The sequence below is a fragment of the Hyperoodon ampullatus genome, assembly GCF_949752795.1.
Source record: "Hyperoodon ampullatus genome assembly, chromosome: 18".
In the NCBI taxonomy this organism is placed as follows: Eukaryota; Metazoa; Chordata; class Mammalia; order Artiodactyla; family Ziphiidae; genus Hyperoodon; species Hyperoodon ampullatus.
The window spans coordinates 36,426,690-36,453,440 of record NC_136931.1 but is presented as its reverse complement, the minus strand read 5'-3'; the positions used below and the strand labels follow the sequence as shown (position 1 = coordinate 36,453,440).

The following is a 26,751-nucleotide window of genomic DNA, read 5'->3' as shown; positions in this document are numbered from 1 at the left end:
TTACCTTTGGTGATCATACTTCTCTCCAACTAATATGTTTTCTCTCACATTTCCCTGAAAGATCCATGCTTGCTGGGAAACGCAGGCCAGAGTCCCATTGACGTCCACGATCCCTTGTAACTGCATCTGGAGCAACAACACCAGAGAACCTTCAGGAGCCAGGCCTTGCCACCTTCTCCTCAGGGGCCTATTGCACACTTGCCCCCCACTTACTGTATGAGCACTGATTCGGAAGGTGCAAGAGGGTGACAGGTTGTCTTGCCACACACTGCAAAGCCCGGCTGTCCAGACCAAGGGTCTCAAAGTCAAACATCTGCGAGAGGCCAGGTGGGAATGTTCCAGAAGGGGCAGAGGTGAGCCCTGTGCTCTGGAGAGCACAGGCTGCAGGGCTGCTGCTGGCATACGTGCACCTTTGTGCAGCTAGGATGAGATGCTTTCTGAGCAGACCCATCGCAAAGGCTCCCTCTTCCCCCAGGTGCACTGGCTAGACCCCACCCTCCTCAGCCAGGCCCCCAGGGAGAGGGCACAGCCTGCACTGCTGTGGATGGTGGCCCTGGCATGCCCCATCCTAAGGAAGCAACCTTGACTCCATTGCACAGTTGGTGCCAAGCAAGGTTGCAAGCCTGCTGTGGCGAGTTTCTAATTTTTCAAGAGGATCGGAAAGTCTAGTGTCATGTGGAACTTCTGAACTTTCAAAACAATGAGGAATCCAATTAAGAAACATGCATGGGCTCCCATCTGTGACCCTGAGTACCCATGTTCATTTAAGATGGCCCTTCATGGTGAGCCTCTACAGATAACGGGAGAGGCTAGTGGTGGTGCCATGTTTGTAGCTGTCAGGAAAGGGTGTATGAGGCAGACCGTGGTACTCAGGGCTGGTGCTCATGGGCCAGTGGCAGTGTATTGGGGACAGCCAAGGACCATAGCCAAGGTGGCCGAGGGATGTGACTCCTTTCCTCCTCAGGAATGGTCTAAGGGATAGAGAACATTAGACTTGGAGAAGAGAGAATGATAATAAAACAACAACAACAACAACAACTATAATAATAATAGCTAAAATGAATAAGGTGTATGCCAGGCACTGTGTTAAGTACATATAAAACGCTAATCACTGTGGCTGGCGCTGGGAATTGTCCTGTAACTACTATTATATCAGTTATCTCATTTAATCATCATCACAACATCCTTAGCCCCATTTTACAGATAAGCTAACCAAGGCTCAGAGAGATTAAGTGACTTATCCATGCTCATGAGACTGAGATTGCTGGTGAACCCACGTCGTCCAGAGCCCACTCACTTAAGCCAGTGACCACGTGAGGGGCCTGATCCCACCACTGTCACATGGGAGATGGATTCTGTTTTCTCTGGGACATTCCACAGGAGCAGACCATAGGGTAGAAGTTAAAGGGAGGCAAATTTCACTCCCATATACCTCAAATCTCTCTAAAGAGATCATGAGTTCCCCATCACTGGAAGCATCTGAGCAGAGACTGACTCATCTCTTATAGGATTCAGTGGAAAGGACTCATGTTATGAGGTGGAGAATTGGGCTGGGTCACCTGTAATGTCCCTGCCGACTCTAGGGTGATCAAAGGCACTCACGCTGAATCCTGGAGCCTGAGGGACCGCCACAGCTCACCTGACTCAGCCCCTGCCTCTGCCTTCAAGCAGGGAAGGAGTTGTCACTCTTTCTACAAATGAGTCAGCTGAGGCCAGAAGGAGTCACCCTGGTCTGGAGGGGCTCTTCAGAGCCTAGCATCCCCCTGTCTCTATTGCAGGCGAAGACAATCCCAGGTGTCCAACCTTCCCTTTCTTTTCTTTTTTTTTTTTTTTCCGGTACGCGGGCCTCTCACTGCTGTGGCCTCTCCCGTTGCGGAGCACAGGCTCCGGACGCGCAGGCTCAGCGGCCATGGCTCACGGGCCCAGCCACTCTGCGGCATGTGGGATCTTCCCGGACCGGGGCACGAACCCGTGTCCCCTGCATCAGCAGGCGGACTCTCAACCACTGCGCCACCAGGGAAGCCCTCCAACCTTCCCTTTAAGAACACAGAGTGGAGAGAAAGAGAACTTAATTTCTTTCCCCAGGAAGTTTCTCATTCATTTGGAATGAGAAGCCTTGGCAACTGTGAACTATTCATTTACTGTGGATACAGTGAATGGCTTGGCCATTTCCCTGGGGTCAAGCAGCTAGAAGTAGCAGACAAAGGAGGAGAGTGTACCCGCCCTCCCTTGCTACCACGAGGTGTGCTTTGGTTCACACATTCATTCAGCTCCTCCTCCATTGAGGAGCAGCTGCTCAGGGCAGACGCTGGGGAAATGGAGATGGATCTAAAGTCACCGAGAGTCTCAGGTTCCTGGGTTTTTCCCCGCCAAGCTGCCTGGCCGGCCTTTCTATTTGGCACAGGCCAAGCATGTCATGAGAAAACCACGGATTTAATGACCCATTGCTTCCTTTGACCAAGATGGAGCTCCAGGCAAGGAAGCTATTGCTGCTTAACTCATGTCCTCAGGAGGCAAACTGGGGAGAGCACGTGGAAGGCCCGGCCCCGCCTGCCATGGGCCTGGAACTGCCAAGTGCATTGACCTCCTGGGCGTCACTGTTAACTCTGAGCACAGAGTCCAGTGTGGCCGAGCCCAGGGCCCCAAACGCAGCCGGCAGGGAACCACTGCATCGTCACAACGCCCAGCACACAGCTTACCTGTCCTAGGAGAGCTGCAGGGAGGGAGGTCTTTCCACTTCCAACATTCCCACAGGTGCCCACGACCTTCCCCTACCAGAGAAACAGAAAAAAGACAGTCATTCTCCGAGTTCTTAGAGGGTCACTACCAAACTGCACTGGCCAGGCCAAGCAGGGACCAGTGGGGCACTGCTGGCTCTGTGAGGTGGCAGTTGCAGCCTCGCCCCCCAACCCCGATACACGGCCTCATAGGAGGCAGGAGCCTCAGTCTTAATTAAGAGCCTCCTCTGCACAACCCAGCACAGCACCCAGAGGGCTTCTAGAAATCATGTATAAGCACCGATGCAGAACAGCCTTGCGCTGCTCTGGGACACACAGGCCCTGAACATGAGGGTGGTCCTGTGCCGCGACTCCAGGAAAGTAAATCTAATGGACGTCAAAGGCTGCACAACCCAGAGGGACAGTGACAGCCTGCAAGTACAGAAGGCTGGGTGCTTTTTAAAAGTCCTCTTAAAGCATCCTTCCTCCATCACAACTCAGTCTGAAATCACTGAGCGGTTATGCTGTTCCAGCGTGTTGGGTTCATGGATTTTTCTACAGCCTCAGGTTTATTAATTCAACTAACAAATCATTGCTAAAGCCTGCTTTGTGCCAGGTGCTGTTCTGAACACCAGGAATAGCACAATACAGCAAAGAACATCACAGTCAAAAGTCTGGGTCTGCCCGCATGGAGCTTATGTTTTAGTTGGGGAGACAGTAAACAAGATAAGTAAGTAAAATATGGAGTATGTCAGATACATGCCATGGAAGCAAATAAAGCAGCGAGGAGATGGGGGTGGGTAGACTTACTGGATATGTGGGCCTCTTAGCTTGAGTTCTCCCAGAAGGAGACCCCAAAGCAAGGAATTGAGTGAAGGTAGCTTGCTGGGGAGGTGCAGAAAACACCAGCTGGGAGGAGGGGGATGGTGCAGGAGGAGGAAGGTGGCCCATCAAGGGAGTGCTGTTAGGTCAGCTCCCACAGGAGGCCAATGAAGCTCAATCCTGCTGGGAAACTCAAGGAATTGTGGAAACTGAGCATGGCTTTGTCCTCCCAATGGCTGAGGGAGTCAGGATAAGTAGCTAACAGTCAGTGTTTGAGAGCTGCTCCCTCGGCTGTTGATGTATTGGTTTACTGAGGGTGGTGGGGAGGGCCCTCAGGCACACAGATGCAGATCTGGCAGTTGGAAGATGGCCAGGCCACACGGATGGGTCACTGACAGTGCCTGCTACAGGTGATGTCTGAGTAAGACCCGGAGTGGGCAAGGGAGTGAGCCGTGTAGTTATGGGGGGGGGGGGGGGGGGCGGGGCACTGCTGGCAGAATAGGAGTTCATGTGGAGACTCTGAGGTGAGACCACTCTTGTGTTCAAGCAGATATTGCAATGCAGCAGCTGGAACAACTAGAACATTCTCACTGAGACCTGCTCCCAGTGATGCCTCAGAGCAAAGATGCCCAGCACGGGGCCAAATGTGGCTTCTTTCCCACCTGAGCTAGACCAGAGGGCCCCTCGTCTGCCTGCTACCCCCAGCACAAGAGGGCTGTTGCCTGTCATCATTCAGCCCTTGGATAAGTCTTTACTGAACAGCAGATACTGCACTAGGCACTGGCAATAAAACTAATCAAGGCAGATGCAGTCCCTGCCTTTACTGTCACTGGCGCTGCAGGTAAGTGAAGTGGATCCATTTTAATTCCACCAAAAGGACTAGAAGGAACCGGGGCATTATGAAGACTTCGGGACAAAGAGACACAGGGATGGATCCAGCTTCCCTAGACACCTGGCTCTTTGTTGAGTCCTGTCCACTACTTGTGGCCAGATCTAAGCCTTCTAGATTCATCCTTGTCTTCAGCAGGAAATCCAGGAGGCCTGCACCCCTGAGTTTCTGATTATCTGGAAAACATTATTGGAAACCTACTCTGTGCCAGGCTCTGGGCTCAGTGTAAGGCCACACGACTGTGAACAAGTTCACAGATACGTGCCCTGACCTCAAGGAGGCTATGGTCTAATGGGATCTTAGAACTAAATTTGGAAAAACATAGATGCCTTGAGTTTAGGGCATTTAAGGGCAGCACTTAAGCTGGACATGATTGTTAGAGGAAAAAGGCCACAGCAATAGCTCCTGTCCGTGGGGACTTAGCATTTGTGCGTGATGTGTCTTTCCGTCCTTCCATCCACCTTGTGAAGTGGGTACTATTATTAAAATACCCATGGAGCAGGTAAAGAAACTGGCTTGAAGAGGTTAGGCAATGTGCTCAAGGCCATGCAGCTGGCGAGTGGCTGGGACTGGAACCCGGGTCCACCAGGCTAGAGAGGCATAGCCCTCATCCCCAAGATATTGTGCTGCACCCTTTGTCTTCACCTTATTTCACAAAATATTTGACCATGTCCTTGACGACAAGTCACGAGCCACCAATGTACTAAAAAGGAGGAAAGCGATTGAAGGGCTAAGAGGAGGCTTCTTTACAACACGAGAGCAGTTCACTGAGTCCTCTCTGGAGCAACGCTGAAGGCAGATTGAAGTAATCTGGGTGCTGCATGTCATAGGCGGGGAAAAGTGATGAGAAAGCAAGTGGGCTGCACACAGCAGGACTTCACTGAGAGCCAAGCTCAACTGCATTCAGCCAACCAAATATCATTTCCAATGAATATGTGCAGAGAGCCTTGTGAGCCACAAGAGGTATCACTCTACACCAGCTATTGAGCCTAGCATCACATAATACATAAGAACCTCTCCCTCTATAGTGCTCACATGGGGAAAGGGTGAGTCAACAAGATGGGAGATAAAAATATTAGGCACAAGATTAATGCTGAGCCCTTTGCAGCAAAATCAGCACTGCCATCCGGGGAGCACAGCTGACGAGTACCCAGGGCAAGAAAACCACGTGCAAGAGAAGGTCAAACATTCCCCAAATGCAGAGCTGCTCTAAGGACTCTACCCTCCAATCCCAAGGGGAGGGGAGCAGCCAGCTGAATCTGGCTGGCTTCTGTTCCTAGGCTGCTTGTAGCACTCATTTTGCTTTTTACAAGAGCGGTGTTGCTTGGTGGTTAAGAGCAGATGGTGACACCAGGCACCCTGGGTTTGAAGCCCTCTTCTGCCACTTTCGAGCTGTTTGACTTGGACGAGTTATTTAACGTGCTGTGTCTCTGGTTCCTCAGTCATAAAGTGGGGCAGCTATACACCCACCTCATAAGGTTATTGGGGTAGCTAAATGAGTTAATTATGTGCCTTGTAAATAGAAATTGCTCATAACTGTCAGCTATTATAATCTATTATTGGACTCCAACGTGAAATTAAGAACAAATCTGAAAAGACTTATGAAAGCTAGTCAGTTTGAGTCTAGCCACCTGAAATGGATTGTCCATTAAACACTGCAACTGGCTCTCAACTCCTGTGGAATTTGAAGATCGACACTAATACAACCACTAAGACAACGGTATTCTCTCAGTTTGAAGAGATGTCTCCAGGGTTCATTTGCATAGCTTTAAAATTTGGGGAGAAATGGAGATGTCCCACCACAACCTCCTGCTCAAACTGAATTATATTCAGCCTTGAGAAGGCCATGGCCATGTGACACAAGGAAGAAGGATGGAGGCCACACCTTTGGAACACATACCCACCTTTCTCACCACAAAGCTTATATTGTGCAGAACCGATCTGGGGCTGCCACGTTGCTCCTGGGTGCTGGTGACTCCCTGACCTGATGGACTCAAACTGTATGCCTCTGGCCTCTGTTTCTTAAGAAGATGCTTCTTCTGGTTCTGCACTTTCTTTAGGTCACTTTTCTCTCTGGTTTCTTGCTCCCATGTCAAGGTGGCATTTGCTAAAAGCAAGACTGTATCTGGGTCTTCTGGTTGGGTGATGTAAGATGAGGGGCTTTTAGCTATGAGAATTTTCTAAGAGTAAAGAAACAAAATTAACTTGGCAGACGTCATCCATTTGCAAGAATCATCCCAGTATATCTTCTAATGACCCCAAATCATAATCTTGGGAATTCTACCTGGGACATCCAGGAAAGGTATTCTGAAGATATTCTCCAAGGAGAAGCTGCAGCAAAAATAGTCTATTAGCTCATACTATGTAGAACAGATGCCTTTTTAACCACAAGGCCTATCTGGGTCACCCACATTGGAGAATGCTGATCCCAGCTACAATTTACCCTTATGCCCAAGACGGCCAGCTTTTGCCAGTCTTTTGGTGGTTGGCTTAACTGCTTGACACTAATGCTTATGAAACCAAGGTCACATGCTCAGTCTCTGCTGTGTCTTCTTCCTAAGTCCTCACTCAGCTCAGTTCAACAAAACGCCTGCCAAGTGCCTACTCTGTGCCAGATTCTGGGGTAAACAGCAGAAATGCAAATATTATTAATAAGGCATGCTTCCTGTCCTTAAAGAGACTGCAGTCCAGGTGGAGATGGGAACATGCACAGATCATTTCAGTGAAATGTGACAGGGACAAAGCCCTGTAACTGCCAGAGATGGGACACTTGGCTCCGCATCCTGGAGGCCCATGTAATTGATGCCTGAGCTGAGTCTGTACAGTGCTGTACAGGCAAAGATGAGGGAGGGGTTAGGGGAGGAGAGCTTTCTAGTAGAGGGCACAGCATGAGCAAAAACAGGCAGTAGCATGGTTTGGGGGGATGAGAGGTATAAGACAAGACATTCAGTATAACTGAGGGCCAGAGCTCAAGGTAGGAAGGGGATAGGAAATGAAGTGGAGACATAACTGAGGACCTGCTGATGGGGGACTCAGGCTCAGTCCTGGAGAGTGAAGGACAAGGATTTCAAGCAGGTTAATGTCAGTGATCAGACAAATATTTTAAAGCTCAATTAACAGTGTAATATGGATTTGAAAAGGACAACATTGGAAAAAGACAATTGGTTCTTCAGTCACTGTGATAGTTCAGATGAGAGACTATGAAGTCTTGAATGAAGGTGATGACACTAGGGACAGAGTGGAGGTTGCGGAGTCAAGAAATAGCATTGCTCCCCTAGTCTAAGATATTGGGTATCATTACACAATTAATGTGATGAGGTTAACTCTGTGTTTTGTTCAAAATGTAATAACTCAACAGTGCACCTTCCAATCCAATCTCATAAATGGTGCCTCTTAAAATTGAAGGAATACAGTGATCAGGAGGTGAGTCAACAGGATTCTTTTTTTTTTTAACTATTATCTGTGCCATTCTTTTTTTGTTTTTTTAAATTTTTGGCCACATCGGGTCTTCGTTGCTGTGCGCGGGCTTTCTCTAGCTGTGTCGAGCGGGGGCCACTCTTCGTTGCAGTGCGCAGGCTTCTCATTGTAGTGGCTTCTCTTGTTGTGGAGCACAGGCTCTAGGCGCATGGGCTTCAGTAGTTGTGGCACACGGGCTCAAAAGTTGTGGCTCACGGGCTCTAGAGCGCAGGCTCAGTAGTTGTGGTGCACGGGCTTAGTTGCTCTGTGGCATGTGGGATCTTCCCGGACCAGGGCTCGAACCCGTGTCCCCTGCATTGGCAGGAGGATTCTTAACTACTGCACCACCAGGGAAGTCCCAACAGGATTCTTGATTGGTTAAGTGTGGATGGTAAGGGAGAAGAGGGATACAGGCACCTAGGATGCTTAAAATGACATCCACATTTCAGACTTGAGTGAATAAGATCTTCCAATCAATTCACAGAGGTCTGAATGCACTGTTCACTTGCCTGAAATGTGCTTCTTCTTCTCCTTTCCTTGCCTCAACTTCAAAACCACTTTATCTGCCCCTCCTACACATCACTTCCACGCTTACTATATATAGCAATTACTGGGATACCTGGTCCTGTATTAGACTGGAGGCTCTTAAGAGTAAAGACTCTCTTCCTTGTATTTGCACTTTCCACAGTGCCTTGCATATAGGAAGCATACAGTAAATCTTTTTTTAATTGAGATATAGTTGATTTACAATATTAGTCTCACGTACACAACATAGTGATTCAAAGTTTTTATAGATTATACTCCATTTAAAGTTATTATAAAATATTGGCTATATTCCTGTGCTGTACAATATATCCTTGTAGCTTATTTATTTTATACATAACTGTTTGTACCGCTTAATCCCCTGTTCCTATCGTGCCCCTTCCCCTTCCCTCTCCCCACTGGTAACCACTAGTTTGTTCTCTATATCTGTGAGTTTGTTTCCTTTTTGTTATATTCAGGGTTTTATGCTTTACTTTTTTAGACTTCACATATACATGATATCATTCAGTATTTGTCTTTCTTTGTCTGACTTATTTCACTTAGCATAATGCCCTCCAAGTCCATCCACGCTGCTACAAATGGCAAAATTTCATTCTTTTTATGGCTGAGTAATATTCTATTGTGTATATGTACTACTATCTTCCTTATCCATTCATCTCTCAATGGACACTTAGGTTCCTTCCGTATCCTGGCTTTTGTAAATAATGCTGCTATGAACATTGTGGTGCATGTATCTTTTCAAATTAGTGTTCTGTTTTCTTCAGATATATACCCCAGAGTGGAATTGCTGGGTCATATGGTAGTTCTATTTTTAGTTTTTTGAGGAATCTCTACACTGTTGTTTTCTATAGTGACTGCACAAATTTACCTTCTACCAACAGTATACGAGGGTTCTCTTTTTTCCACATCCTCCCCGACATCTGTAATTTGTGTTCTTTTTGATGATAGACATTCTGACAGGTGTGAGGTGATATCTCATTGTGGTTTTGATTTGCATTTCCCTGATGATTAGCAATGTTGAGCATCTTTTCATGTGCCTGTTGGCATCTGCATTTCCTCTTTGGAAAAATTTCTGTTCAGTTCTTTTGCCCATTTCTAATTGGGTTGTTTGGGTTTTTGATGTTGAGTTGTATGAGCTGTTTATATATGTTGGATATTAACCCCTTATCAGTCATATCATTTGCAAATATTTTCTTCCATTCAGTAGGTTGTCTTTTCGTTTTGTCAATGCTTTCCTTTGCTGTGCTACTGTCAATTTCTCCCTTTATATCTGTTAATATTTGCTTTATGTATTTAAGTGGGTCCTATGTTGAGTGCATATGTATTTATAATTGTTATATTTTCTTCTTGGATTGATCCTTTAATCATTATGTAATGTCTTTGTTTCTTGTAACAGTCTTTGTTTTAAAGTCTATTTTTTTCTGATATAAGTATTGCTTCTCCAGTTTTCTTTCGATTTCCATCTACATGGAATGCCTTTTCCATCCCCTCACTTTCAATCTGTGTGTGTCTTTAGATCTGAAGTGAGTCTCTTGCAGGCAGCATGTATATGGGTTTTGTTTTCATATCTATTCAGCCACTCTATGTCTTTTGGTTGGAGCATTTAGTCCATTTACATTTAAAGTAATAATGGGTAGTTATCATCATTTTGTTAATTGTCTTGGGGTTGTTTTTGTAGTTCTTTTTTGTTCTTTTCTTCTTTTGCTCTCTTCCTTTGTGATTTGATGACAATCTTTAGTGTTATGTTTGGATTCCTTTCTTTTTTGTGTGTGTGTTTATCTATTATAAATGTATGGTTTGTGGTTACCATGAGGTTTACATATAGAAATCTATACATATATATATATATATATATATGATTATTTTAAGTTGCTGATCTCCTAATTTCAAATGCATTTTAACAACCCTGAGTTTTTACTCTCTTCCCCCACAAGTACTGTTTTTCCATATTTTACATCAATTTGTTTTGTTATCCCTTAACTATATATTGTGGATTTAGATGATTTTACTACTTTTGTCTTTTAACCTTCCTACCAATTTTATACATATTTTATACATAGTTGATACATATACCTTTACTGTATATTTGCCCTTACTGATAAGCTTTTTCCTTTTGTGATTTTCATGTTTCTAGTTGTGGTCTTTTCTTTCTAGCTTAGAGAAGTCCCTTTAACATTTCTTGTAAAGCTGGTTTGATGGTTCTGAACTCTTTTAGCTTTTGCTTGTCTGTAAAGTTTTGAACTCTCCATCAAATCTGAATGAGAGTCTTGTTGTGTAGAGTATTCTTGGTTGTAGTTTTTCCCCTTTCATCACTTTAAATATATCGTGCCACTCCCTTCTGACCTGCAGAGTTTCTGCTGAAGTCAGCTGATAGCCTTATGGGAGTTTCCTTGTATGTAACTTGTTGCTTTCCCTTGCTGCTTTTAATAGTCTCTCTTTATCTTTAATTTTTGCCATTTTAATTACAATGTGTCTTTGTGTGGTTCTCTTTGTGTTGATCCTGTTTGGGACTCACACAGTAAATCTTTGATGAATGAATAAATTAATAAATAAAATGACTAAATGAGTGTATAAATATGGTGCCCCCCCCACCATCTTCATCTACTTCTGTCACCACACACATCCTAGGACAAACTAGGTAGGCAAAGGGGAGATGGCTCAGTGCAAACTGAACTCCACTCCTGGAACAAGTTAAGATTTATGGCTTGGAGAAAGAGTAGAGGGTCAGGAACATCATTTCCCTGGGTGGAGACTCCATCTCATTTTTACTAAAAGGGCAGGCCACCTATAATACTCTGCCTGTATCCTGCTTGATGCATATTTGTGTATCCAACACTGAATGGAGGGTCTTCTCCCAACACCCACCAAACCAGTGACCCAGCCCTCCAATGGGTTGACACAGCCTCCCCTTATCTGGGAATTTTCCTGCCCCAAAATGAGATCTTTCTTCCCTGCTCACCCAGTGTTATTTATACCTTCATTCTCCTTAGAGAGACATTGGCTTCAGCTGCTGCTTTGACTGAGAAAGGTAAGATTGCAATTGAAAACTTCATTACATTAAACATGGCAATCACACTAAATGCCTGAAGAACAAAAGAGAGGTATAGAATTCAGGATGGGATGTTGCTTTGGCTTTGAACCATTAAGTCTGTGGGGATTAAACTTCCTGAGATGAGAAACAGTAGCACAGTTGGGATTCTCAGAGGAAAAATTTTCTCATTTCATGGCTCAGAAATCATGGGTTGGCAAATTAAAGGTATTAACATCTTAAACTATTTTGCGTTTGGATTTTCACCAAAATGGTGGGAAACATATCCCCTTATCTCTGTCAATCCAGAGGATAAGGTCTGAAAAGGGCCTCTAATTGAGTGCCTTTGGAAATCTCCATCCATACCATATCCTTATTTGGCCTAGACCATTCGCTCAAAAACCTATGCAGATTTTTCCTAAATTATCCCCTTCTCTCAGTTGCTTCAGAGGCATCTGACCCTTCAGAGATAGAGCATCCTTTTACATACCACACAGAGACCAGTGTTGAAGGTGGAAGCTCCCTAGAATGATGTGCCTGGCCCAGGCTGGTTGCTGGTTCTCCTGCCCTCAGGGTCTGGCCTCCATGCCCTGTCTCCACACACACATAAGGGACCAATTTGAGAGCCTCGGTTCCACTGTCATTTCCAAAACAATGAACAATGACCTCCCTTCACTAGGGCCTTCCCCACTGAGCCCTGCCTGGTGGGTGGATAATATCATATAGCCTCAATGAAGACAAGTTTCCTTGCTCTGTGGGTGCCCCACACGGGGCATGATCTCATCTCTCAGCTTTCATCTTCTCATCTGTCCAACTTGTAATTAGCTGCCTCTCCCTAACCACCCATCTAAGAAATTAAAAACACAACTTCCATCGACAACTGTGGAGTGATCCTTCCTGCTGTTGAATGGGCCCCATGGACAGGGCCCCCAGGCTTCAACTAATTCTAGTTAGTTCATTAAGAGGATGATGAAGGATGCTCCCTTCATCACATCTGGTCCCAAATATATCCCCAAAGAGAATTCAGCTCCCCCAGGTCATAGAGCACTATCTTGGCTCAGGAAACCCAGGCCCTGGCTAGCAGAGCCCCTGGGCTGCCTGACGTGACAGCTCCTCAGGGCTGACCTCCTACTCATGTGGCTCTGGCAGAGGAGGAGACTGAAAGGGATTCTTAGTCCAAAGAAATACGATCCTCGCATTCAGGGAATTTGTTCTTGGTCTAGATTTCTTCTAAATCATTGTTTTAAAAAATATTAACAATGTGCACTTAATTTGGTTTCAAATTAATTTGCCTGGTGTGTTCTGGGAAAAAAATTTTTTTTTGGTTTGGCATGGTAGACAGCAGCCACAATAATCCAGTAGCATTCATTCTGTACATCAACCATTGCTGTTCATTTTGGCTTTCGGTTCGTGGCTATGTTCAAGTCCCCAGAGTGTGTGAGAGAAAAATGTGTGTGAAGAAACTAAGAGAATTAAAGTATTTCCCAAAGAAACACGGGGCAGTAATTGGATTGACAGCGCCACAACGAATGCCCCAGAAGAGCATCCTGCCTTCTCAAATGTCCCCTCACACTCCCCTCCAGATCCCTGATTTTTGGTGCAATTCTTTTCTGGGGAGCATACCTCTCCTTTTTTTATTTCATTCTCTCTCTCTCTTTTTCTTGCCTTTGTGTTCTTTCTTCCAACCACTTCCCCTTCAGACACTGCTTTAATATTCAAAATGTTTGTTTCTTTATTTCAGTCAAGGGCCATTTCTTCTCTAGCTCAGGTCCTGAGCCCCTCACGTTCACTCCAATTCTCCTTCTGAGGCTTTCAACCTGAATATGCCTGGCCTGGCTGAGCATAAGGCTAATGAGAACAGCAACAACTTATGCAGCATTTACCGCATTCGAGGTGCTGACCGAGTGCTTTGTGTAAGACAACTTCTATCCTCACAAGACAACTTCTATCCTCACAACGAAAGGGACTGTCATCACCCCATTTACAGATAATAAAACCGAGACGAGAGGTTCCGTGAATTGCTGTAAGTCATAGCTAGCAAGTGTGGAGTCGGGCTTTAAACGAGGGGGACCCTGATCCGGACACCACACTGCCTCTCCCAATACTGACACCTCTCCCACCCGGAGAACTTTCACCAACTCTCTTCTTGGCGTATATATGGATAAATAAGAATAAAATAGCCAAGGGCTCCTTGGTTTCAATGTCCAAACATAAAATTGTGTTCCAGCATTAACTACTATCCCTGCCCTGCTGTAGACTGAATAAGAATTGCTACTAAGCTCTCCTCGGCTCCCAGTCAGCTCAAGTACTTGTTTTAGAAGTCAGGGTGGAATTCTGCTGTTTTCTGTCTCACCATGATTGGGTGTTCTGATGCCAGTGCCAGAGGAGCTACCCACCTGGCACTTGCAGAGTTGGGTACAGAAGAGGCCAGCTCTAAAGAGGTGCTTACCACTGGGGCAGTGAGCTTTCATCTCAGGAGGATGTGGCAGGTAAATGTCAGTACAATGGCTATGGTGGATGCAATGGGGGCCAGCGCTGAGTTTCCACTTTGGACAAATCCAGCTTTTCCCAGTAATCTCCTTTCCCTCTTCCTTATATCTGTGAAATAGAAACAGTCCACGGTGGTCTTATGTTGCTTGTCAAGCACCAGCATTAAGAAACGTATTACTCAATGGAATACTCCTCAGCCATAAAAATGAATGAAATATTGCCATTTGCAGCAACAAGGGTGGACCTAGAGATTATCATACTAAGCGAAGTAAGTCAGACAGAGAAAGACAAATATCATGTGATAGCACTTATATGTGGAATCTAAAAAAGTAATACAAATGACCTTATCTAGGAAACAGAAAGAGACTCACAGACATGGAGAACAAAGTATGGATACCGAAAGGGAAGGGGCAGGGAGAGGGATAAATTAGGAGTCTAGGATTAACAGATACACACGACTATATATAAAATAGATAAACAACAAGGAGTTACTGTAGAGCACAGGGAACTATACTCAATACCTTGTAACCTATAATGGAAAAGAATCTGAAAAAGAACATATATATATTATATATATACATATATAATATATATATGTATAACTGAATCACTTTACTGTACACCTGAAACTAATACAACATTGTAAACCAACTATACTTCAATTAAAAAAAAAAAAGGAACATATTACTCCTGCTCTGTTCTCCTGCAAATAAGTGTTAAGGGCTCTTGTTGTGAAGTTTAAATGGGAGGAAGCACAGACAGCCCGGAGCACAATGCCAGCATGTACTGGGGGTTCAGTGCGTGTCAGCTGCCATTGCTGGATGGTTTCCAAGGTCCCTTCTGATCTGATTCTCTGTGTGTCAGGAGTCATACCCTCAGATGCCTACAGGGGTCAGGCAAGTAAGGTAAATGAAGGGAGTGGGCAGAGAGCAAGACCAGAGCGAGGATGTCCCAGGCTCACCAGACTGTTTTGAAGTCTGAGATGTGGAATTTTATGAGACATCTCCCTACTCTTAAATGTTGGGAACTAATTGAAAAAGTTAAAGTACTGTAGGGGCCAAACAAAACACATATGGCAGCCTGAAGACTGCCAGATTGAGGCCCCTGCCCTTTGTCTCAGGAACAGCTACAAAAACCCAAGAGCACATCTCCCTTCCATAAGTCCAGATGAGGCCATGACTCCGCACCACTCACACATAAAATTCAAGCTTCCCTCCCCTGCTGTTTAAAGAGTCCTTAATGGCAATTCCAGCGTCCTCTGCAAAAACCCTTTCACATTAGCAACATGGTGTCACAGCCCTTCTCGCTCAGTGCTGACTACAGACCAGGTGTTGGGCTGCACCCTGCACAGGCATGCTCTCCCTAGGCTGCTCTCACCACAGTGTGACACAGCAGAAGCCATCATTATGCCCTTCTGACAGTAGAGGAAAGGCTTAGCAGGTTAAGTGACTTGTCTCTTAAGAGGTTGGGATCCAAAGCATGCTGTCCACACGCCCTTCCCCTCAAGAACACCAGCCACCTCCTTCTCCCCACGCAAAGCCTCTAGGCCTTTGCTCCTGCCCAGGAGGCTTCCCCAGCTCCATCTGTGTCCACATCCCTGCTATCCTTCAGGGCCTGTCTAAAACGCCACCTCTGCCAGCAGGCTTTTCCTCATCTCTCACACCCGTGGAGCTCCTCTCAGTTTCTTTTGTGGCATTTTACCCATTTTATCCTATAATGAATTCACATGTTCACTCATTCAGCACATTTTAATCTGATGTCTGCTATAGGCCAGGGTCTGTGCTGGGTGCTGGGGAATATAGGGACAAACAGGGTCTTGGCTCTTCCAGTAGGGGCGATAGACAATAAAGAAACAAACAAGTAAATAAGATAATTATAAACTGTGCTGGGTAATATGAGAGAAATGAACAGGATGAAGTGATTAAGAGGTGAATGGGGAGTGGACCTGCTTGAGACTGTGGTCAAGAAGTTTTCTTGAGTCGGTGACATTGATTTCAGGAGACCCAAAGTCAAGACAAAGTCAGCATGAACATCTAGCAGAAGACATTCCAGGCGGAGGGAACAGCAACGGCAGAGATCCTGAGGCATGAATGGGTGTGGATGTTGTTCTAAAAACAGAAGGTTTGTGTGGCTCAAGCAGAGGTATCAAGGCCTGGATAAGATGTGATGAGGTCGGGAGGTCAGCAGGGGCCAGACTGTGCTGGATCTAATAGCCCATCGGAAGGAATCTGGACTTCATCCAAAAGAGCTAAATTTGAAAAAACCTAAGTGTGATAAGAGGCCACTAAAGCTTTTTCAGCAGGGGAGAGACGAGATCTGATTGACATTTTTAAAAGGTCACTCTGGCTGCTGAGTGCATCATGGGTTTTAGGGGGAAGGAGGAAAGCAGGGGTTGCATCTAGAAGTTCTTGCCATAGTCTGGAAGGGAGAGGATATTGCTTGGACTAGGGTGACAGTAGAATGAAGAGAAGCGGAAAGATTCCAGATATATTCTAGAAGTAGAGCCAACAAACTAATAGCTATTTTTGAGCTTAGTTAACTCATCCTCCTTCAATTTTAAAACTAGGGACCCTTTTCCTAATTATTTTGTGTGACTCCCATGGCCTTGCACATAGTAGGAAGTTGGTACATATTTATTGAGTTAAACTGACTGGAATTAAATTGAGTTTTAAATTGAATTATGTCAAATGGAATCAAATTTAATCACATCAAATAAATTGTATTAAAGTGAGTTCAGTGTGTGAGGAAGTATTTCTGTGTCTTCAAAGAGGGTACAATAGGGCTGCCAGCATCCCAACCTGGGGCACTTCCTTTGGCAGTCTCAAAAGCAGGTTTTCTAAAGCCACTTCCTAAAATGTGGATAAACAGCTTCAGGCCCAATTACATGCTGGTCTAAAAGTGTAATTGTGGATCCAGAGAGTTAGTTGTAAGGGTGTTTCAAATCATTAACCGGTCAACCACCTGAGTCTATGTCAGCAATTATGTAAATATTCCTGCAATTAGATTTGCATTTTTATTTGATTGAAATAGTCTTCATATCGTCTTTAAAACAAAACAGCTATATATGCATTCTCTTATCTGCCCAAAACATGTCAAGTCAGTGAGACATCCGATCCTGATGAGGCTGCTGCCGGCGAGGAGGGGACATGTGTGTAAGTGTTAGTGTGTGTGTGTGTCCATGTGGACATCTTCCAAGTCAAGGAAATCAAGCTGAGCCAGCTCTTCTCCTGCTCATAATGTTTTAGTGGACTGTTTTTGTGAAAGGTAACTGACCAGTACAAGAATTCACTGACCTCAGTATGGCTAAACCATATGTCACTCACCTGCTGAGCCCTTGGGTTCAGCAGAAGAGATGCCTGGGTCTATTCTAAAATCTCTGTAATTTTTTGAAAAGCCTACAGATCAGCTCGGGGGTCGCTTCAGCCAACTTCCAGAATGCCCGGCCCCAGGACCCTTAAGAACCCCTTAGAAGAGCACATTCTACAGGGTAAGTGGTTCTTTCAGCAACTGCTCATCCTACCTTGGATGGCATTCGTAAAAGATTTCTCCCAGGTGTACATTTTAATCAGCTTGATGCAGGTCAGAAACTCATTCATTATCTGAACTAGCTTATCTGTCACTGAAATTGCTGATCATCGAAAAGCTGAATTGAGCTTAGCCATAAATATCTGACATCGAGGTACAAACAGTGTGTTCAGAGAATTGATGAGTTGCAGTTGGCCTAAAAATCCAGGGATTGGAGTGTAAGTGTCAGGAAAAGTTCTAAGGGAAGTTGGCCCGAGATTCTCAGATGAATCCTTCCCTTGAGTTGTGGCTGATGTGCTCTGGGGGACACGACTGGGGTCAGGGCAGATGATGCAAATGCATGAATTGCCAGGATGCAAGGAAAGTGCTGGGGACTTTGACAAACTGAAGAAGCATACTCCCCTTCCCCAGGGTATTCAAATTCAAGTTGTAAAAATACTGTACTGTTTGTGAGCTCAAAGTAAGGGCCCAGACTTCAGGGCCAGGCCCTAGACACAAAGTTCACTTCAGTGAGAGTGTGTGTGAAGTACAACAGCAAAGACCTGCCATTACATGGATGGGGATGAATAGCACATACACAGATATCCCGATGAGAGCTGTGGGCCCCAGAATGAAAAAGGCGTACACCACACAGACAGCCATTAGGATAAGGATGGTGGCTGGCAAGGGACAAAACAAGGCAGCTTCAAACAAAGAATAACTATCACTTGATAGTATATTGAGCACCTGGAAAGAAAGCACATGGGTTCAGCCTTTGGAAGGGCCACCTAAACATTTCCTCAACTGAAGGCTTTTGGAATGGCTGAGGGGTCTGAGGAAGGAAGAGAAAAACTGACTTATAGGGGGAGAGAATTGTCAGAGGACCAACAGGGTGAGTTTCGTGGGTCTCATTTTAGTATGACTTTGGAGAGGCCTGTCTTTTAGAACTGAGAATCCCAATGAAGAAAGGCTTAAGTACCACCTGGGAACATGCCGGCGAGGTTGCCAGCTGCCTACCTCATAGCTCTATCTATCTCCTTCTTCCTTATTAGCACAACCCTGCTTAATCAGGGCATCCATGGGCCCAGCAAAAGGACCACATTTCCCAGCCTCCTTTGTGGAAGCATGGTGACCATGTAATTATGTTAAGGGCAGTGAGGTATAAGCCAAAGTGCTGAATGGAACTTTGGGGATGAATTCTTACAGGGAGCCAACTCAACTTGGAAGTCTCCTTCCTCCTACCGGCTCTCTGAAACATGGTTGGGATGGCTGGACCTGCAGCTTCCATTCTGAACCATTATGGGAGCCATGTGCTAAGGTAGTGATGAAGAAAAATAGAAAAGCCTGGAAGTCCCCACTCCAGCCCCGGATCATCCTCTTCCAGACTCCTTTTACACAGAGTGAAATAAATCCATCCGGTTTAATCCACTGTTTTGGGGGTTTTTGGTTTATGCAACTGAATCTAATCGTAATTGATACAGGATATTTTGAACAAACTGAAAGAACAAGTGTAAGAAAGAAAGAAGTCTTTTCCCTTACTTCACGCCACCCAGGTTTCCCTTGGCCAGGGAAATGTTCTCGTGTAAAGGGTGAAGATTTTATTGCTAAGGATTAAGGGCTTAAGAAAATGTCAGCTCTAAGTCCAACAGGCATGGTCTTTGTTGGGACTTGGCATCCCAAATACTACACAGTTGGAATCATCAGATCCATTAGTCAATCAATTTTATTAAATGCTGTAGTGTTCTCTGTACTGCTTCAGTGTCCTCACTGACGATCAAAGGGATTGGATGAGGTCACCCCTAAGCCCTGTTCCAACTGGAACAGGGAAGCCTTTCCAAATTCTCCAGCTTGAATGGAGCTCTCCTTTCTCTGAATTCTTCTGGTGTTTTGAGTCTCCACCACTTCATTTAGCAAGGAGATGGGACATGATGGGCAGGATATTGACAACCAAAAGGGGGGCAGATATTCCATCCAGGAAGTACATCTCACACATATTCAGAAAACTTGGAATTTAGTTTCCTAAAGTTAAACTCCTTCTGGACCAACTTACCTCACCAACAGAGATGTGTGTCAGCCTCTTGAACGACACCAGGTTTTCAAAAACCAGGGTGGAGATGGTCACCTTCGACCGGATCTCCATGCAGTAATTTATGACCCAGGCAAGGGCCCCAAAGAGAACTTTGGTAAACTCCGTGGTGAAAAGGGCTGTGCACAGGCTGACGCCAACCCAGACCTTCCTGGCAATGCTCTCGGTCTGCTGGAGGATTTGGTGAATGAGAATCATCTGTAAAACAGCGCGGTGAAGAGAGAAGAGTGCTGCTGGGGGTCAAGGTAGGTACAGGAGGCCTCAGATAACGTCAGCAAGCTGACTTTATGAGGCAAACTTTTTAATTAATTTCAGTGGCTGCTGCTGTGCTTGACAAGGATTAGCTTTATGAAAACTCGCCCCCAAGGAGCGCAAAGATAACAACAACGTACTAAACCCACCAGATCGTAGAGAAAGTAACTAATGACATTCTTTGCCAGTCTGGGGACCTGGGAGACAAGGCCGAAGAAGAACCAGTGCGCTCACCGGCCCTGTGGCTGCCGTGATCATGCACAGGATATTGGCCACGATATCCATCAAAACATGCGTCCTCTGGAATTTCCAGACCACTCGGCCCAGAGAGGCTTTCTCGGGACCCATCCTTTCTACCTCTTCATCCCAAAGGATTCGAAATCTGCGATGAAAGAACAGGAAGAAGGAAAAAGATTTACATTCCCACTTGCTGTTCAAAGCTACTCTGATGGAAAAAACTTTGCAAGAATTCTTAGCACAACCCCCATCCCTGGCAGTGGTGGTTTCAGAAGAACAGCATTTGTTCTCCCTTCTTCTTTTGGAGGGTGGATGGGACATGAGCAAGGCAGCGGGCAGAGCCCTGACACAGCACAAGCTGGTATCTGTCATTTGGGCTCTTTCCGGGCCTTGATTTCCTCCTCCTGCCTGTCTCTGGCACAATACCAGTTGTGATAAAAACACTGAGGCAACAGAGAAACCAAGAAAAAAATCTTCTCCAGGGCAGGGAGGAGTTTGTCCATTTCAAAGACCTGAAAGGAGGCCAGTGTGACAGGCGTGTGGGGACACGGGGAGGCAAGGCAGGGCCAGATCTCATGGGATCTCACAGTCCTCAGGAAGGAGATTAGATTGCAAAGGAAGCCACTGCAGGCTTTTAAGCGACGTGACAAGATCATTTTACATATCTATAAGAACATCTGGCTGCTGTGAGGGTAGTGGGTTATGGGGGTGGGGAGCAAAGACGGAAGCAGGGAGACCACAGTGGGAGACCATCGGCATCCAGGTGGGAGGTGGCAGTGGCTTGACACTGGATTTAGGGAAAGGTGGTCAGGGGAGACAACAGGACTTACTGATGAATTAGATGTGGGAGAAAAGGAGGAGCCCCAGTTTTCTGACTTGACCAACTGTGGGAATAGAGTTCACAGAGATGGGGAAAGGGGGAAGAGGGAACATCGTCAGGCGGGGCTGAAGATCAAGAATGCAGCTTTAGATATAGGATGCTTGTGAATCATCCAAGTCCAGTCGGATGCTGGGTGTATGAACTCAGAGTCTGGAAGAGAGGCATGGACTGAAGATAGTGCGTTATTAAGGTCGTCAACATGTGTTTGGTGGGTCAGCCTTTGCAGGAGAACATTAGCACAGAAGGGAAGAGGATCTAAGTTGATGTTGGGTAGACGGAAGGCAACATTAAAAACCGACAGAGAGGTAGAAGGAAAACCTGGTCCACAGGCACTAGTCCAGCCCCTTTCCCTCCGTGCTCCCTGGCAACTTTCTCCAGACTATAGATTTTGGAAACTACCACTGACAGAGATTTCTGCAGGACACAGATGAGGGGATGACAATTGTAGGAGCAATTGCAAGAGCATGATTATAAGTCCCAGCCCTTCAAGCATATGAGGCCAAAGAAAAGGAGAATTCCAGAAGAAACAAATGCAGAGAGAGGGCGATGAGATCTTCCCCATTGTTTAAGACATGAACCTTGAAGTTCAATGCAGCCGTTAGAAAGAATGAAGTTGAGGTTTTGGGCTGTGGAAAAATCTTTATAAACTCTTCACTGAAAATAGCAAAATGGTTAACCATGAGATAGTATGCTTCAGTTTTTGTTCAAAGAAAAAAAGATGACCTGTGAGTAAGGAGGAAGAAGAAGAGGTATTGATCTGCAGAAGATGGTAGCACAGGGTGTGTTTAATCTGAGTAGAAAAAATCCAGGACAGATACACACCAGCATTTAACAGTGCTGACCTCTGGGGAGTGGGCCTGGAGTACAGTGGGGATACTTCCACTGCTTAAACTTCTGTTACTTTGACATTTCTATAATGAATCTGAATTAGGTTGAATCAATGAAATACATGTTTTTGCAAATCAAAATTGTCAAATATTGGAAGTTTTCATTTGGTTCAACCTAAACATATTTTGTAATATAAAAGCTCACAATATTCTGTAATAACCTAAATGGGAAAAGAATTTGAAAAAGAATAGATACATATATGTGTATAACTGAATCACTTTGCTGTAACACCTGAAACTAATACAACATTGTTAATCAACTATACTCCAATATAAAATAAAAAAAATTTTTTTAAGTCCAATGACAATTTTTAAAGTGAAATACAACACCGTGCCTAGAAGCAGCCCAGGTGGTGTCCAGCCAGCACAGAGCAAAGTGAGATTCCGGCCACTCTTGCCCTGATGCAGTGCTCCTACAAAATAGCTGATAGCCCTGCCAGAATGGTCCTGCAGCCTGAGGCTCTCAAGAAGTTCATTCTCCCTACCAAACCTCCCCAATACTCACCTCCCCTAGACTAGACCAGGAAGGTCAGTCAGCCCAGCCCTCATCTCAGAGATAAGCCATGAGAACAGCCACCCAACCAGTGGGCGTTGATTTCCGCAAAGGGAAATGGGAGCACACACAAGGACTCACAGGTCCCTTCCCAAAGTGGGCTCCTCTCTAGATATGACCCAGACAAATCCTGGTACCTTTTGGCATTGGTGTCAAATGAGTCATACGGTGACATTGGGGGCAGGGTGTCCACAGTCAGCGTGTGCTTGTAGCCTCTCACCATCACTGGCGTGAGCCAAGAGAATATGGCAAAGAGAGCAGCCCTGCGTCATCCACAGGGTTGGGTGCCAGCCTAAAACAAGTGAAACACTCGGTGTTCCAGGTTTTTGGGGTCATTGCCTTGAGTCCCTGGCTGGAATTCTTAACTACAGTGATAACCAGAGCCACGCTCAGACCTGTGACTCACATCAGCAGCCCCATGAGCAGCGGTGTGCTGGGCCAGCTCCTACCAGCTTGCAAGAGCTGATTGTTCGATTTTTAGGAATTCTGCAAGTCAGTTCTTAAACACAGCCTATATTAAAAATTAAATTACATAAATGTAAGTACATTATCTTAAAGACAAAGGCAATCAATACTCAAAACTCATAGCTTCCAAGATTATTTTACTAGATTTTACTCGTATTTGTTCTTTAGATTATATAAGTTTATGGTGTCTGTGGTGGAAATACCATACAGGATAGGGCTCTATTACCATACATCTGTTCCCAACTTTGCGCTTAGTGACATCATGTTGAAATCAGCCATGGTAGGAGAATTTACACCAAAAGAGTGATAAATGCTATGAACCAGGGAATTTTTTAGTGAGCCAGTTGTTGAATATTTACCAGTGACCACCCCATGGGAAAGAGGGTACCTGCTCCATTTGGCATGAGGAAATGGAGACCCAGTAGCTGATCATCAGAGGAGTTGGACGCCTGGCTTTTACTCTCAGGAGGATGGGGAGGGCCAGAGCACAGTGTGCCAAAGTAGAGGTGAGGCTGTCCAAGGAGGCAAGAGCTAGAGGCAAACTCATGGTTTATTGTGAGGATTAATACATGTAAGCTGCTACATAAATATTAGCTAGCAGATAAGTATGGAGGACAGGGTGGGTAAAAGGAGGGAGAAAGGGAAGTAGAGGAGGAAGAAGAAAAGGAAGAAACAATGAAGAAGGAGGAAGAGATATGTTTCTGCCCTTGAGGAACTAGCCATCTAAGATGGAATGAGAGTCAGAGACACAAGAGTGTTATCTACTAATTGCTGAGAAGAAAACCTAACTAATGGAGTACAGGAGCCCACAGACAAATGCCCCCACCACCCATCCTATGGGTGGAAAATTTACACTTCTTGGGGGGACCTAGTAGAATCCAGTCCCCATGTCTACAGCAGTGACATTGATGACACACCCCATGTTCTCCTTCCCTGCCTCACTCTCCCCTAAATCTTCCCTCCTGCTTCTTGAAATCACCTCCCAAATAAGCTACCTGCATCCAAGTTTTTGATTCAGGCTGTGCTTTTGGGAGAACCCAAGCTAAGATAATACTAATAAGGTACTATGTGCCTGGTGCATAGTAAATGTTTCCTAAAGGGTAACTTTAATGATGAAGTCATGCATTACCTCATATAATCCTAACAACAGCTCAGTGAGATAGGAAGTTGAGAAATATTATGATCCCATTTCATAGACAAGAAAGTCAAGGCACAAAGACATTAGGGTACTTGCCCAAAATCTTATAGCTGGTCAGTGGTGAAGTAGGGATTCAAACCTACTTCTTGCTGACTCCAGGGTCCCATCATTCTCTTAAGCACTATCCCACATTTCCTATCCACAAAGAAATTGTAAATTGAGCCAAAACAGTGGGTAGTTAGAGCTCTTCTGCAAGGGGCTAAGGATGGTGCACCATGCCCTCACTTTTCAACCTTCACCTCTCACCTTAGAGGGCTCACAGGTGTATCTTTGGTCCATGGATTCTAGGAGAGAGCAGTGCTGTATCACCTCATTATAAAGATGCCACTTGGCCTTCTGCTGCTCAGAGGGCAAGCTATAGGGCACTTCTCATGTAGAAAAGGCAGCTTTCTATAATGTTATAGTTAATGTAATGTTAAGAATACATATATAATATTATAATATGATGTTATAGTTAAGCATGTGAGCTTGGAAATCAGGCTGCCTGAGTTCTTATTCTGTGGTTCAAAACTGACCCAATTCTCTCTCTTCACCTGTATCCCAGACCCTTGGAGCTCCTTCCTTCAAGACATTTCTCCACAACTTGAATCTGTGCTGACTTGTGACTTGCTTTGGCCAACAGAAGGCAGTGAAAGAAATGGTGTACCGGTTCTGAGCCTGAGTCTCAAGAAGGCCTATATGCTTCATCTCATCCTCTTGGCCACCTACTGCATTACTATGTGATCAAGGGCAGGTTAGTTTGGTCGAGGTTCATAGCCCATGTGGCCCACCTTCCCCCAGCCAGTCAACCCCCAGAAGCACAACCATCTTGTTGACCAGCAGATGCATAAGAAAGCCTGGTCAAGACCAGATGAATCACCCAACTAGGCTTAGCCCAAGTTGCTGACCCACCCATAAAATTGTAAGCTAAATAAATGGCAATTGTTTCAGGCTACTAAATGTAGAGGCAGTTTGTTACAAAGCAAAATCTACCTGTTTAAATTTGTGCAAGTTATTTAACCTTGCTGTGTCTCACTTACTCACCCATCAGATAAAGATAATCACAACACCTCCAGGGTGGTTGTGAAGAGTGAATGAGAAGATGTTTGTAAAGCACCTGAACAGGTTCTGGCACACGGAAAGCTCTCTTAAACATTTGTTATTGTCTCCCTTTCACCAAAGGACAGGAGGATTCATGAAGTGAATGGTCAATAAATGAAAAAAATGGATGGATGGATGGATGGATGGAAAGACAAAAGAACAAGCACATAGAGCAGCAGCATGGGGAACAGGGTCAGGGTCCACTCTCCTGATGGGCTGGAAATGATTCCTAGAAGTTCTGCCCAGGACCTCCCTCCAATCCTCCTCCTGGCTTACCTTGCATAGAGTCTCACTGGGATCATGGTCTTCAAGCTGGGGTCATATCTCTCTGAAAATGATCTCTGCTGGCCTTGCCGGTCCAGATCAGAGATAAGGCAGGGGCCATCACCCACCATCTTGATGGCAGTCTAGAGCCCTGGGATCCTGGCTTTGGGACCTCCACTCTGCAGCAGAGAGATGAGGAGATGAGAAGATACTCTGGAATGATATCAGGCAGCCCCTACTCCTCCCAGACCAGCTCCCTTTCTCTGACCACTCAGACCTGGTTTCACCAATCAACCCTCCACATTCATGGGAGAGTGTGGCCAGAGACCCCACAACTCTCTCAACTCCACTAAGAGCCTTCCTTATTAGCAAAGACATTCTGTTCCTCTTCTTTCCCATTTTGGGTTGACTGGGAGCAGAAAAGCCTGTTACAGGTTTTCTACCAGGAGTCAGCCCATGACCAAGACTGAGTCCCAGCCCGGCAAAAGAACAACAAGATGGTGGATTTTCTGCCTTATTGTGACCCAGAATGAAGTTTGTCACACATACAAACCCTTTTTTCTCTCTGATCCTTTCAGATACCCAAGCTTGTGCACCCACGTTCCCATGTCCCCACACCCAAGGATCAGAGAACTTCAACGAGACCACCTCTCAGGACCAGGCATATCTGAACAATCCTACATTCCCCCCACTTCTGTGACTACTGCCCCAAAGGGAAACCAACAATCCAGGTAGAGAGGACACTTTGGGGAGTGCCCGTCCAGTCCACAAACCAACCACCCCATTCACCAATCACCTAAATGAAAAGAAAAGAGAATGATTCCTGAAGGTTTTCTATTTCTAGTTCCAGTTCTTCCCTGATACACAGCTCTATTCTTGCCCTAGAGTTCTATGACATTCTGCTCCCCATATCCTATCAATAAATTCTCTTTTTTAACCTAAATATACAAAGTTGGTTTCTGTCACTTGCAACCAGAAAAATCACTATTATAAATACATGGGTCCCCATCTTATGAATTCTCTCTGGAATTTTTCATGGCTATAAACATAAAATAAACCAATTCCCATTGAGGTTTTAATGGCTGATAAACCTATGGCATGTCAGAATTAGAAGTATCCTCAAATTCAATCTTTTATAAACTCCTCATTGAACAGAAGAGGAAACAAAGGCCCAGAGAGGCAAAGGGACTTACTCAAGAGTATATGTAGTAGTGACATCAGATTCATGGCTAAGACATACATCATTTGTGCTTCCCTGACCCCTGTCCAACAAGAGCAATTTTGCAGGGGAATCCACAGAACGTCTGAGAAAACCTCAGTGTCCCTAGCAGGGCTGACAGAAGGTATTTCTCTCCCAAAGGCAGTTAGTAAAGACTGGAGGAGGTGACTGCTACTTCAAA

At 45.2% G+C, this 26,751-nt stretch overlaps 1 protein-coding gene across 1 annotated transcript; it reads right to left on the bottom strand.

Moving 5' to 3' along the window:
* LOC307065963 (ATP-binding cassette sub-family C member 12-like) lies at nucleotides 1–25,482 on the bottom strand (the record flags this gene model as incomplete). The annotated part of the gene is given in 14 exon segments (XM_079722989.1): nucleotides 1–126; nucleotides 2,700–2,771; nucleotides 6,333–6,608; nucleotides 11,403–11,510; nucleotides 13,905–13,922; nucleotides 13,926–14,053; nucleotides 17,466–17,577; nucleotides 17,581–17,613; nucleotides 18,023–18,196; nucleotides 19,500–19,733; nucleotides 20,022–20,169; nucleotides 22,482–22,599; nucleotides 22,602–22,636; nucleotides 25,364–25,482. Coding segments are annotated over 14 exon segments (1,701 nt in total).
* Nucleotides 25,483–26,751: the final 1,269 nt, after the last annotated feature.